This window comes from Lontra canadensis, unplaced genomic scaffold (genome assembly GCF_010015895.1).
Source record: "Lontra canadensis isolate GAN:19392208 unplaced genomic scaffold, GSC_riverotter_1.0 scaffold91, whole genome shotgun sequence".
NCBI lineage: Eukaryota > Metazoa > Chordata > Mammalia > Carnivora > Mustelidae > Lontra > Lontra canadensis.
The window spans coordinates 150,787-165,912 of record NW_022631085.1 but is presented as its reverse complement, the minus strand read 5'-3'; the positions used below and the strand labels follow the sequence as shown (position 1 = coordinate 165,912).

The 15,126-nt window shown below is 40.6% G+C and overlaps 1 protein-coding gene across 1 annotated transcript in view; it reads left to right on the top strand.

Moving 5' to 3' along the window:
- The first annotated feature begins 2,323 nt into the window (after positions 1-2,323).
- ACSM1 (acyl-CoA synthetase medium chain family member 1) overlaps positions 2,324-15,126 on the top strand; it is a 46,983-nt gene continuing 34,180 nt past the window's right edge. Inside the window, exons 1-2 of the mRNA XM_032836162.1 lie at positions 2,324-2,376; positions 4,950-5,191. Of these exons, the coding sequence (XP_032692053.1) occupies positions 5,000-5,191 (192 nt within the window). The 5' untranslated portion in view covers positions 2,324-2,376; positions 4,950-4,999. The remainder of the gene's footprint in view (positions 2,377-4,949; positions 5,192-15,126) is intronic.

Here is a 15,126-nt window from a genome sequence, read left to right as displayed (position 1 = left end):
CACAAAACAACATTCTTTAGCCTACCTGCGCACATGCAGGTCCGGGTGGTCGGTCAGGACAAGTCACAGAAACCTCTATCCACACAATACAACAGAGAATGAGGCTGATAATGTCTCTGCCATATTTTGATGTTACTCTGTTGTTGGGGGCCTCGTGCCTAGAAGGGGTTAACCCAATAGAGCAACAGTTCTTGGGAACCTCTTCAACCGAGGACCTTCACAGGTGGCGAGCTATTTCTAGAGTGCCACCGTGTCTCCCTGGTGATTGATATGAGAACATTGTGAGGTTTGGCTTGTTGCCATTGCAGCTGCTATCTCAAGACTAAGCTAATAAGGCTCCTGTGTTTTGCGAATATTGAGTTATGGCCTAAGTGTCCAAACCACGAAGGTCAAGGCTGTCTGATATCTCTGCATGACCAGCTATTCTCAGGCCAAAATAGAAACTAGCACCAGATGTACAGGAAGTGATTCCCTTACTGTGTGGTATAAATCAGAACTCTGCAAAATAAACTTTGGCACTTGCTTGACACGTTCGCCTGTGTCCCTCCTGTTCCCCACATTCCCTTTTTTCATTCTCCTATCCTTCGAACCTGCTCCCTCTTGTGCCGGACACGACACTCTGTCCACATGGGGTTTCCAGGACTACTGAGTCAGGGGAAGAGAGTAGAGAACTCATAACTGCTCTTCAGTGCCCAAACCAGATGTGACTTGTGTCTGCCTAGTGTTCAATATCCAGACCTGGAATTCAATGGGCTCATTCAGACTACAAGAGAGGCTTTGAAATGAAAAGAGAAGTGTGAACGGAATCTTCAGAGAATCCCACTATCTCTATCATAGACCCATTTTTACTTAGGAGCAAACCAAGGCACAAGGGAATAAGAAACTGGCTCAATGTCACAGAGCTGGGAACTGGTGAAAGCTAGACTGAACCAGGCTGCCTGGCCCAGAGCTGGACTTCTTCACCCACAACACCAGTGTTACAGTTCCACATGGGAGAGCCACTGAGATCCAGAGTGTGTCTTGTAGACTTTCCTTCCTGTCCCCATTTTCTTCCCCAAAGTATCTGCCTCTTCTGCTTGAGTATCAGGGCCTTTTATACTTTGATATTTTGGCTGTTTAATCTTTCCTTACTATGGCCAGTCAACTTATCACTGCCTTCTCACTCACTCCTCTCCATAAAAAGTCTGTCTTGAGCTGAAAATTGATCATAAATGAATTGATCAGGAGAAGGACAACCCACCTCTTGGAAGCCAGGCTTACTCTCAAATCCAGGAATGTTCTAGGTGTCTCCAGCAGTCTTTGTGATACTTTTGTCCCTGCTTCATTGGAGGGTGGGAGGGAAAAGTTGCTGTGAAAGTTGGGCCGGGGTCCTGGAGATCCCCATCCCCCAGCAACACCCCCAGAATGGCCCTAGTAGAAGACTAACAATACAAGCCACTTCATGCAGCAATCCAGGCTTATTTAATGCAACGTCAATATTAACCCAGTGTTTACATGTCTGATCCGAGCACTGTGCAGACTTTACCTGGTGCTGTTCTTTCAAGGAACCGGAGGAATATATCTTATTAACAACCACACTCCTGTGTTTTGTTAGAAGAGGCCAACGGCTTGTCCATCAGCCATTTTGTAAGTTGTTGAGCCAGGATTTAAGCCCAAGACCTTGGGATTCAAAAGACCCTGCCTTTGTTAGTACACTGAACTGTTTCTCTCCAAATCCCAAATTAACAAAAACAGCCAATATTGATTAGGCCAAGCACTGTGCTATGTGCTCATCATGAATTATTCCATCTAATCCTAACAATGTAATAACAAGACAACTATGAAACAATCATAAGGTGTCACTATTATCATTCCCATTTTATGTACAAGGACATGAGCGTAGAGAAAGGACATCAGTGAAAGTCAAAGAGATGGTACATGAAAGACTGGAGACTTAAACTCAGATCTTTCTGCTTCCAGAGTGCAGGCATTAACTACTAAGCCATATTGCCACTTGGCTATCATTTAAATGTGAACATGGGGCTGGGAAAAGAGAGCAGGTTAGCCCCAGAGTTAGTGAGAATTCTCCATTTGATTTTGTTCTTTTACACTACAAGTTATCCCATAAGAACTAGAATGGCTTCATATAGTTTATTTTTCCAATACACAGTCTCTCCAATGTAGGGTTGGGATAGTTTCCTGTCCTGTTCTAACTGAGCATCTCCTCCCACTTCAGAGTTGTCCAATTCCTGCCAAGCTCTCCACCCCTAGAGATGGGCAGTCCTTTCTGTGTGCACACCCCTGGGAACTTTCCTTGTTAGAGAGAAGTGAGTATGTTAAGTCCCCATTTCTCTACAAGCCCAAGATAAAGCCCAGCTGTTTTCTAGACACTGCCAGGTAAGGCATGTAAATGACAACTTCTTTGTGAGGTGTGTGTGTGTGTATGTATGTGTGTGTGTCTGTCTGTCTGTCTATCACAAGGCACTAAAATATTTACAGAGCCCTGGATTTAAAATCCAAAGGCCCAATTTCAGATTCTCGTAATGTCATTTATCAGTTGGTTGACTTTGGGCAAGGCTCTTAACTTCTTTGACACTTTGCCTCCTTAATGCAAAATGAGGATGGTGAGGATATTGAACAAAAAGGATAAATGAGAATATATGTGTGATATGCCTAGCACAGTGGCTGGCATATAGAGGGTGATCTGTTTAAGGTTAGGCAGCTGTGAGTATGGTGAGCCATGCGGGAGGGTACAGAAGAGAGTATGAAGACTCAGAAAGTGAACACTTGAAAGAAAATTCCACTATGCAGAAGTTGGTTCATATTATATAAATACCTTTCATCTAAAAAACATTTTTTTTTAAAAATATCTAACCGGAAGAATGGTTTACTTCAGAATTTGCTGGAAGTTAGAGAGTGTTCCAGTATTTATTGAGCCCTTAGTGTATGTTAGGCAGTAGCTGGCATTGTAATTTATACAGATTATCTCACTAATCCTCTGGGAAGTCAGGTGGTAGATATTAATAGTGTGTCTTCAGTTTCAGTGGCCAGGATCATCAAGGTAATCTAATGAACTTGTTTTTTTTTTTTTTTTTTTTAAAGATTTTATTTATTTATTTGACAGACAGAAATCACAAGTAGGCAGAGAGGCAGGCAGAGAGAGAGGAGGGAAGCAGGCTCCCCGCTGAGCAGAGAGTGCAATGTGGGGCTCGATCCCAGGACCCTGGGATCACGACCCGAGCCGAAGGCAGAGGCTTTAACCCACTGAGCCACCCAGGCACCCCCTAATGAACTTGTTTTAACTTAGTCACCCCTGCAAAGATTCTGTCTCCAAATACAGTCACATTCTGAAGTACCGGGGATTAAGACTTTAACAGATGAATTCTAAGAGGACACAAATGAGCCCATAATAAAGGATTAATTAATTCCCTCATTATTTCTGTCCATTTGCTTTTGTCTTCAGCCACTTATTGAGGGGTTGTTTGGGCTGACCGTGGGTCTTTTAAAAAAGAGTCTGAGGTTATTTATGTATCTGTGCCTTAAAATAACAAATGAGTCCGGTATTCCTGCTCTGAATCAGTTCAGGCTTGAGGGTTAGACAACAAGGAAGGCAGACTTCTAAAACCAGGTCTGCAGCAAAACTTGCCTTGCAAACTTGGAGAAATCCCCTTTTGGTGTGTTGGTCTTAATCAAATATTTTAAGCTCAAATATCCAGAGACTTGACAGGGACAGTAAGTGGAGAAGCAAGTAAGCGTGACAAAATAAGGAGTGGTGGAAACCATGTGAAATTGGAGAACATTCTATTTGCATAAGATTCTCAGCTCCAGCCATTTGTGCTGGTTTTATTGTCAGACTTCCTATGTTTGCAAGAGAAACCTTCAAGACTTTTAACTGAAATCTCCTAAGGTTTAAATGTTGACAATTAAAATTTTTCCTCCAAAGACCGAGAGCCAGCAGGAATATGTCTGAGGGCCAGATCTGGGCCAGCAGCGATCTTAGTGTCTCTTTCTTGCCCCAAAATGCTCTGATGAAACCTAAGATGGTACTGTTGATTGACAGGGATTAAAAAGAGGACATTACTTTAGTTAAGTCACAAGGCCCAAGGATCCGTGCTGACAAGCAAACTGTAATAGATGAACTTTTCGTGTATCCTCTTTTCTGGAGACATTAAGACAAGGGCATATTTAGCAGTCCCTCTCCCTGCTAGGAATGTGAGGTAGGCTTCTGGGGGCAGCATCAAAATTGGGGTTAGGTTATTATAGGTCTAAACTGGCAGAAAATAAACTGACTCAGGTTTTATTGATCTATTCTATGGTCTGTTGTCAAACAGACATAGATCACAAAAATTGTGATTGCTGAAACCAATGAGGAGGAGGCTTTATTATTGGTTTTGGTGGTAAGGGGCTTGACTCTCAAAGCTGTTCCTGAAGTGGTTTTCTTCAGTTAACATTCTCATGGAAAGATCGTTCTAGCTTAAGCCAGTTTTCACAATCAGACTTCAACAATAATAAATGAAGTTTCCGGTCCCATGTAATAGGGGCCTTTGTTGGAATCTGGAGTGGCAAACAAATCTTATTTCATGGGTCAGCTCTCATGGGTTGGACGTAGCTGCCTCCAATATTGTCCTGGGAAAGACCCCTTCAGCCAGATCTCTGTCCACTAGGGAAGCTGTTGTGATATTAGTACTGAGTATGGTGTTGTCCTGAGTATGGTGATGTGTATTTGTCACATACAATGTGTATTTGTCACTGATTGTCTCAAGTGACAGACACCCAACTTCACGCAGGAAAAATTGTTGGCCCACAGAGTTCAGGACAGGATATTAACAAGAGAGGGAGTAGAGATGTGGATGGGCCTTGGGCCTTCCAAATTCTGGTGAGCTGAAACAAAGCTATTACTCTATCAAAGCTATTGCCTTCCTTTTGTGGAGGAAATTACCATTCCATAACCAGTCTATTAACCATCCAAGACAGGTGGCGACCTGAGAATCCTGTGCCGTCTTCCTGAGCACTGTCCACCATGCAGCGGCTCATGAGGTTCCTGGGCCTCTGGACCATCCACAAACCCTCCCATGGCTTTCACTCTGCCTCTGGGTACCTTCACTGCCAGGTTTTATCAGAAGTTGGAGCCCCGAGGTGGAATGACTACGATGTACCCAAGGAATTTAACTTTGCAAGTGATGTCCTAGACTACTGGACTCAAATGGAGAAGGTAAGAAGACACCTGTGATGAGAAGTGAGGACAGGAATGGCCTCACTGACTTCGTCATGCTCCTATTAGACTGAGAGGCACTGAACCAGGAATGGCTTCCACCTCAGCTCACCACTGGGGTGGGAAAAGCTCATGTTTGGGGGTTCAATTCTCAGGCTGGCCACTTTCTCACTTCTCTGAGCCTCGGTGGTTTTATCTGTAAAATGGGGATAATCTCATTTAGGAAACAAGAAAGTGGGTGACTATATCACATAACTGTGACCAAGTGCAAAGCTGCTAATAACAAGGTTAGCAAGGAGATGTTAGTCTGGATTCTTACCTTCTTCTAAGGAGACTATGAGCTTAACTGGCATTTGTCTCATCAGACTTGGGCTTAACTTCAGGTTTCACTCATAGGGAAAGGACAGATCACCCGACTGTACACATGAGTGTCTGGCATCTTTAGCGAAGTCTTGTCATCTCTCATTCTGTGAATATGGCAAGTGCACTGGATTCCTCTCTATCAACTGCCTACTTGAGCATGGCTTTAGGGTCTATCCAGAGAAGAAAGTCTAGAGGTTACACGTCTCTGCAGAAAAACCCAAGTGCTTGGTTTGTCTTTCCCAAGAGAAAGACCAGAGAGTTAATATAAAATGGAGTTAGAGAGTTAATGTGTTAATTAATTGAATTTAAATAAAATAAAATAATTTTTTTAAAAAAGAGAAGGGTAGAGAAATGTTTAACCTACATTTGTAACATTTGGTCAGAGGTCATAAATAGTAAAATGGTATATTTTTACCAAAAAAAAAGGAAGTTCATATAATTTTAAATTTCCCATGAACCTGCATTTATATGTTAGTATTCAACTAACTTGGGAGCTTCCTCCCCACCTCCTTCTTTCTCCTTTCTCTGAATTTCCAGAGTAACACCAAGGAAAATAGAGGGCTTAATTAGGGAGAGCAATATATATATATATATATATACATATATATATATATATGTATATATATATATATATATAATATAAATATATATGGGCCAAATCAAGCACTTTGCATTTAATACTATGACTAGATGGATACTTAGCCCCATTTTCCAGACAGGAAAACTGAGGTTCCAAGGATTTTAAATAACCCAATAAATGAAGGAGCAGGATTTGGAGCCAGGCTGTCTGAGTCTATAATACTTTATTTAACCTGGTCTCACAGTCTGATGATATCAAACATCTCTGCCTTCAGACTCTAAAATGACTTTGCTCACTGCCCTGACCAGTAATCTAGTTAAGAAATTTTTGAACCGTGAGACAGGCTGGAGAGGGAGGAGGTGGAGAGGAAGAAGAGATGCCATCACTTTCCCCCTGATTTATCTTTATTTAGTCCTTATAGTTAGTTAATGCACCAACCCATGGAGATAAATGCCAAGTAAATATGACCCCAGGGATGCCTCATCTTTGTTGGGTTTTCTGTCTTATTATCAATCCTTGCCAATTTGTCCATGTCTCCAAATTCTCCCCACCCCCCAGGATCCTCATCCCCTTAATATTTATTCTCACAGCACTTCTTATTTGTCTGTTTCCAGTTTCCCAATTGCCTTGATCATAATCAGTGTCTCTTTAGTGAGGCATGGCACCTGTCACCTAGCTCTAGCTGTCCCTCAGTAAACATTGGTGGAATAAAAGTTTTGAAACCTGCCTTACAAGCTCTCCAAGTCTTGACGTTGTTCCTATGACAGAGGCTTCAGAAGGTCCACTGCAGTCCACTCTGGCTTCCTTACGGCTTAACAGGTACCACCCGAGAACTGACCCATGGCCCAAACAACAACACAATCAAAACCATAATGAGTGATAAAATTTGTTTTTAATTCACATTTCAACATATTTTACTTATAAAATACGTTAGAAATCCAACTTTTTTTTTTTTTTTGCAAAATCTGTGTGTGTGTGTGTGTGTGTGTGTGCAAAGAATTTGTTATAAGACAAAAGAGAGTACCTGGTGATCCAGACAACATATGTCAAGGCATGGAATACAGACCACCAATTTATAACCCATGACTATTCTTGGAAATTAAATCCTTTGTTACTCTAGGCTCCTAAGATAGATAATCTACTTTAGTAGATTCCTGGAGCAGCCTCCCAAATCTGAGAGGTCACATTCTGTCCAAATTCATTCATTCATTCATTCATTCATTCATTCATTCAGCTAAGACTTAGTGAGCCCCCTACCATGTGCCATTATTATTCTAGATGATGAGGGTAGGGAAGTAAACAAAATGTACAACTATTCATTTTTTTCTCTTTAGACAGTGATTTCCCCCTTCATGTCTTAGGAGAGGTGAGTCAGTTTTAGTGGCATTACATTTTTTGTTTTGGCAAAAATCATAACAGAAACAAATTCTTCCTATCACCCCTGGTGTACTTTAATATTAAACATTGCTCAGTAAGTAGAGTCAGTTAGGTATTAACCACAAAACTGAAAAAAATCCACACATCAATGACATTGACACATATCACCTGTCTCTCTCTCTTTTTTTTAAGATTTTATTTATTTATTTGACAGAGATTACGAGTAGGCAGAGAGGCAGGCAGAGAGAGAGGAGGAAGCAGGCTTCCTGCTGAGCAGAGAGCCCGATGTAGGGCTAGATCCTAGGACCCGGGGATCATGACCTGAGCCGAGGCAGAGGCTTAACCCACTGAGCCACCCAGGCGCCCCAAAATGTACAACTATTCATTTTTTCTCTTTAGACAGTGATTTCCCCCTTCATGTCTTAGGAGAGGTGAGTCAGTATTAGTGGAGTTACATTTTTTGTTTTGCCAAAAATCATAACAGAAACAAATTCTTCCTATCACCCCTGATGTACCTTAATATTAAACATTGCTCAGTAAGTAGAGTCAGTTAGGTATTAACCACAAAACTGAAAAAAATCCACATATCAGTGACATTGACCCATATCACCTGTCTCTTTTACCCATAACATTTGCCAAAAGAAATTAATTTATGAACTGCCAAACATTCCAACCTCCTTACTATTCAACAGTCAGGTCTGCCTAGATTTCTTTGAGTTAGTGACTCTGTGTTTTGCTGCTCCTAAATTTAATTCTGTAATTTTTAAGGATTTTTTTTCATTAGAAAGAGAGAGCTTGCAAGAGCACAATCAGGTTTGGGGGAGGGGCAGAGGGCAAGAGAGAAGCAGACTCCCTGCTGAGCAGGATTCAGGACTCCATCCCAGAACCCGCAGGAGATCATGACCTGAGTAGAAAGCAAACACTTAACCAACTGAGCCACACAGGTGCCCATAATTCTGTAATTTTACATAAAAAATTAGCAACAGTCCTAGGACCTGTACAGTTCAAGAGGGTCCTCATGTTCTTTTGAAACTATTAGACTTTTATCCTAGCATCCCAGCATAGTATTCCCAAAAGGTCTGTACCTTTTGTAATTCTGATACACATGTAGGTTCAGCATCACTAGAATGTAAGTTCAATGAGCGAGTGGAATTTTTACTATTTTGTTAACTATTGTATTCCCAGCATATAGAAACACCTAGAACATTTAATTACTTGTTGAATGAATTTGAATGTGTCAGCTCCCTGAACAGTGGCACAACCAGCACAAGATAAGCAATGTTGGTGTTTGGCCATACTTGGTTGTATTTTAGCAATGGGCTGTTAACATTCTCATGGATATGTTGTAAATATGTATGTGGGAAGAGGGAAGGCTTTGGCTCAGAGAAAGCAACAGAGTATAGGAACCAGAATCAGGCTATGGGGTTTCTTTTGTAAAGTCACATTTCATAATATTAAATGTTCATTCCTATATTGCAACAGTCAATCTGTAGAGCTGAATGGTTGCTCCCAGTTGAGAGACACTTGGCTCTCCAGTTTATCCCAGAGGAACATGGCAGGCTTCTCTCATTTATGTACTTGCCTGGCCCATACAACATCTGAGTTTGCCACCTCTGGTGTAAAAACAAGATTATCTCAATTTATCTAAAATCATCCATTTTCCAAGTCAACTCTTTTTTAAAATTTATTTTTTAAATTTCTTTTCAGTGTTCTGGAATTCATTGTTTATGCACCACACCCAGTGCTCCATGCAATACATGCTGTCCTCAATACCCACCACCAGGCTTACCCAACCTCTCACCTCCCTCCCCTCCAAAACCCTTCAGTTAGTTCCTCAGAGTCCACAGTCTCTCATGGTTTGTCTCCCCCTCCAATTTCCCTCAACTCCCTTCTCCTCTCCATCTCCCCATGTCCTCTGTGTTATTCCTTATGCTCCACAAATAAGCGAAACCATATGATAATTGACTCTCTCTGCTTGACTTATTTCACTCAGCATAATCTCTTCCAGTCCCTTCCATGTTGATACAAAAGTTGGGTATTCATCCTTTCTGATGAAGGCTTAATACTCCATAGTATATATGGACCACATCTTCTTTATCCATTTGTCTGTTGAAGGGCATCTTGCTTCTTTCCAGAGTTTGGCAACTGTGGCCATTGCTGCTATAAATATTGGGGTACAGGTGGACCTTCTTTTCAATACATCTGTATCTTTGAGGCAAATACCCTGTAGTGCTATTGCCAGGTCAGAGGGAAGCTCTATTTTTAATTTCTTAAGGAATCTCCACTCTATTTTCCAAAGTGGCTGCACCAACTTACATTCCCACCAAATGTGTAAGAGGGTTCCCTTTTCTCCACATCCTCTGCAGCACACGTTGTTTATTGTCTTGTGAATTTTGGCCATTCTAACTGGTATAAGGTGGTATCTCAATGTGGTTTTGATTTGAATCTCCCTGATGGCTAGTGATGATGAACATTTTTTCATGTGTCTGTTATCCATTTGTATGTCTTCGTTGGAGAAGTGTCTGTTCGTGTCTTCTGCCCATTTTTTGACATGATTATCTGTTTTGTGTGTGTTGAGTTTGAGGAGTTCTTTATAGATCTTTATAGATCTATCAGCCCTTTGTACTGTCATTTGCGAATATCTTCTCCCATTCCGTGGGTTGCCTCTTTGTTTTGTTGACGGTTTCCTTTGCTGTGCAGAAGGTTTTGATCTTGAGGAAGTCCCAAAAGTTCATTTTTGCTTTTGTTTCCTTTGCCTTTGGAGACATATCGAAAGAAGTTGCTGTGGCCTATGTCGAAGAGGTTCTATGTTCTCCTCTAGGATTCTGATGGATTCCTGCTTCATGTTGAGGTCTTTTATCCATTTCGAGTCTATCTTTGTGTATGGTGTGAGAGAATGGTCGAGTTTCATTCTTCTACATATTGCTGTCCAATTTTCCAGCACCATTTATTGAAAAGACTGTCTTTTTCCCACTGTATATTTTTCCTGCTTTGTTGAAGATTAGTTGACCATAAAGTTGAGGGTCCATATCTGGGCTCTCTAGTTGGTTCCATTGGTCTATGTGTCTGTTTATGTGCCAGTACCATGCTGTCTTGGTGATCACAGCTTTGTAGTAAAGCTTGAAATCAGGCAATGTGATGCCCCAGTTTTTTCTTTTTCAACATTTCCTTAGCGATTCAGGGTCTCTTCTGATTCCATACAAATTTTCAGATTGTTTTTCCAGATCTTTGAAAAATGCCAGTGGGATTTTGATCGGAATGACATTGAAAATATAGATTGCTCTAGGTAGTATAGACATTTTAAGAATGTTTATTCTTGGGCACCTGGGTGGCTCAGTGGGCTAAAGCCTCTGCCTTCGGCTCGGGTCGTGATCTCGGGTTCCTGGGATCGAGTCCCACATTGGGCTCTCTGCTCAGTGGGGAGCCTGCTTCTCTCTCTCTCTCTGCCTGCCTCTCTGCCTACTTGTGATCTCTCCTCTGTCAAATAAATAAATAAAATCTTTAAAAAAAAAAAAAAGAATGTTTATTCTTCCAATCCATGAGAATGGAATGGTTTCCATCTTTTTGGGTCTTCTTCAATTTCTTTCATGAGTGTTCTTTAGTTCTTTGAGTAGAGATCCTTTACCTCTTCGGTTAGGTTTATTCCCAGGTATCTTATGGTTCTTGGTGCTATAGTAAATGGAATCAATTCTCTAACCTCCCTTTTTGTATTTTCATTGTTAGTTTATGAGAAAGCAACTGATTTCTGTAGATTTATTTTGTATTCTGCCACATTACTGAATTGCTTTATAAGTTCTATTAGTTTGGGGGTGGAGCCTTTTGGATTTTCCATATAAATTATCATGTCATCTGTGAAGAGAGAGAGTTTGACTTCTTCATTGCCAATCTGAATACCTTCTATTTCTCTTCATTGTCTGATTGCTGTTGCTAGGACTTCTAACACTATTGTGGAACAGGAGTGGTGAGAGTGGGCATCTTTGTCATGTTCCTGATCTCAAAGGGAAGGCTGTCAGCTTTTTCCCATTGAGGATGATATTTGCCATGGGTTTTTCATAGATTTTATGAAGTTCAGGAATGTTGCCTCTATCCCTATACTTTGAAGTGTTTTAATCAGGAACAGATGCTGTATCTTGTCAAATGCTTTTTCTGCATCAATTGAGAGGACCATGTAGTTCTTCTCTCTTTTCTTATTGATTTGTTCTGTCCCATTGATTGATTTGTGAATATTGAACCACCCTTGCCACCCATGAATAAATCCCACCTGGTCATGGTGGATAATCTTTTTAATGCACTGTTGGATCTTATTAGCTAGGATTTTGTTGAGAATCTTAGCATCCATATTCATCAGGGATATTGGTCTGAAATTCTCCTTTTTGGTGGGATGTTTGCCTGGTTTGGGGATCAGGGCAATGCTGGCTTCATAAAAAGAGTCTGGAAGTTTTCCTTCTGCTTCAATTTTTTTGAAACAGCTTCAGGAGAATAGGTATTATTTCTTCTTTGAAAGTTTGGTAGAATTCCCCAGGGAATCTGTCAGGTTCTGGGCTCTTGTTTTTTGGGAGGTTTTTGATCACTGCTTCAATCCATTCCTAGATATTGGTCTATTCAGGTTGTCAATTTCTTCCTGATTCAGTTTTGGAAGTTTATAGGTTCCAGGAATGCATCCATTTCATCTAGGTTGCTTAACTTACTGACATATAACTGTTGGTAATAATTTCTGATGATTGTTTCTATTTCCTTGGTGTTAGTTGTGGTCTCTCCCTTTTCATTCATAATTTTATTAATTTGGGTCTTATCTCTTTTCTTTTGTATTAGTTTAGCCAGTGGTTTATCGATCTTATTGATTCTTTCAAAAAACCAGCTTCTAGTTTCATTGATGTGTTCTACTGTATCTCTAGTTTCTATCCCATTGATCTCTGCTCTAATCTTGATTATTTCCCTTCTTGTGTGTGGGGTTGGCTTAACTTTTGTTGATTCTCCAGTTCTTTAAGGTTTAAAGACAGATGGTACATTCTGGATTTTTCAGTTTTTTTGAGGGAGGCTTGGATGGCTATGTATTTCCCCCTTGGGACTGCCTTTGCTATATCCCATAGGTTTTGGACTGAAGTGTCTTCATTCTCATTGGTTTCCATGAATTGTTGAAGTTCTTCTTTGATTTCCTGGTTGATCCAAGCATTTTAAAGCAAGGTGGTCTTTAGCTTCCAGGTGTTTTAATTCCTTCCAAACTTTTTCTTGTGGTTGGGTTCCAGTTTCAAAGCATTGTGATCTGAGAATATGTAGGGAATAATCTCAATCTTTTGGTATTGGTTGAGTCCTGATTTGTGACCCAGTATGTGGTCTATTCTGGAGAAAGTTCCATGTGTACTCGAGAAAAATGAGTATTCTGTTGATTTAGGGTGGAATGTTCTGTATATATCTATGAAGTCCATCTGGTCCAAAGTATCATTCAATGCTCTTGTTTCTTTATTGATTTTCTGCTTGGATGACCTGTCTATTGTTGAGAGTAGTGTGTTAAGATCCCCTACTATTAGTGTATTCATATCAATATGACTCTTTATCTAGATTAACAGTTGTCTTATGTAGTTGGCTACTCCCATATTGGGGGCATAAATATTTACAATTGTTAGATCTTCTTGATGGATAGGTCTTTTAAAAATGATGTAGTGTCCTTCTGTATCTCTGACTACAGTCTTTAGTTTATTATTTATTTATCTATTTTAAAGATTTTATTTATTTGACAGAGAGAGATCACAAGTAGGCAGAGAGGCAGGCAGAGAGAGAGGAAGGGAAGCAGACTCCCTGCTGAGCAGAGAGCCCGATGCGTGGCTCGATCCCAGGACGCCGGGATCATGACCTGAGCTGAAGGCAGCGGCCTAATTCACTGAGCCACCCAGGCGCCCTACAGTCTTTAGTTTAAAATATAATTTATCTGATATGAGAATCACTACCCCAGCCTTCTTTTGAGGCCCATTGGCATGAAAGATGCTTCTCCATCCCTTCACTTTCAGTCTGGATGTATCCTTCAGTTCAAAATGGGTCTCTTGTAGACAACATATGGATGGGTCCTGTCATTTTATGCAATCTGTAACCCTGCACCATTTTATGGGAGTGTTTAGGCCATTCACATTGAGAGCGATTATTGAGAGATACGTTGTTATTGACATCGTGTTTCCTGTGAAGTCATTGTTTCTATAGATTGTCTCCATATATTTCTGTTCAATGATATTCTTAGGATTTTTCCTCTTTTATAGAACCCCGCTTAATATTTCTTGCAGTGCCGGCTTGGTGGTGACATACTCTTTTAAACCTTGCCAGTCTTGGAAGCTCTTTATCTCTCCATCCATTTTGAATGTCAGTCTTGCTGGATAAAGTATTATTGGCTGCATGTTCTTCTCATTTAGTGCCCTGAATACGTCTTGCCAGCCCTTTCCGGCTTGCAAGGTTTCTGTGGACAGGTCTGATGTTATTCTGATGGGCTTTCCTTATGTACGTAAGGAATTTCTTCACCCTAGCTGCTTTCAAGAGCTCCTGTCTACAATTATGATTCATCATTTTCACAATCAGGTGTCTCGAGGTCTTTCTAGATTCTATGATCTTGAGGGGAGACCTTTCTGCCTCTAGGACACGAACACTGGTTCCATTCCCCAAATTGGGAAAAAATTTTCATGAAGAATTTGTTCAACTATATCTTCTAGTCTTCTTTCTTTTTCCTCCCCCTCAGGGATTCCAATAATTCTGACATTGGAACGTTTCATGGCATCATTTATTTCCCTAATTCTGTTTTCATGGCTTCTAAGCTGTTTGTTCCAAGCTTCCTCTTGATCCTTTTTCTCTATCTGTTTGTCCTCTAGATCACTAACTCTATCTTCTGCCTCAGTTACCCTAGCTGTTAGAGAATTTAGATTAGATTGGAACTCACTGAGAGCATTGTTAACATCTTCCCTGGTGGTTTTCACTTCTGCCCTAATCAATTCCATTTTGTCATCAAAGTCTTTCTCCAGCCTAGCCATTGCCTGCATAATTGTTAGCCTGAACTCCCTTTTCCACATACTGTTTATGTCCATATCCAATAGCTCTGATGGAGAGGGCACAGTCTCTGAATTTTTCCTCTGTTGGGCATTCCTCCTCCTAGTCATTTTGGTGAGAGATGGCTGAACCGATGTGTAGCTGAATGTATCAACCGTGATCCAGGCAAGGTGCACCCTGGAACACTTCTGAGCAATTGAGAGTCCCCACCAAAAAGAAAGAAAAAAGAAAAAAAAGAGAGAGAGAAACAGGGGGGAAAAAAAGAAGGATAAAAGAGAAGGCCCATCCCAAATGGGCCCCAAAGGTATACTTTATGAAGTATACAAACAAAAATGGACAAACAAAAAGACTGACAAAAGTAGATGACAAGAGAAAAATAAATAAATAACCCCATCAAAATGAACCCCAAATATAAGATTTATATACTACCAGAACAAAAACAAATACACAGAAACACTGACAGAAGAAAAAGATGGGAGAGTGGTTATAAATTCTCAGTGTGGGCAAGAAAGGTTATTTTGATTCTTCCTGGATGTATCTTGATATCTTTGTGAAAGGACTCAACTTTCCTGAGATAAAGGGGGTTTAAAAC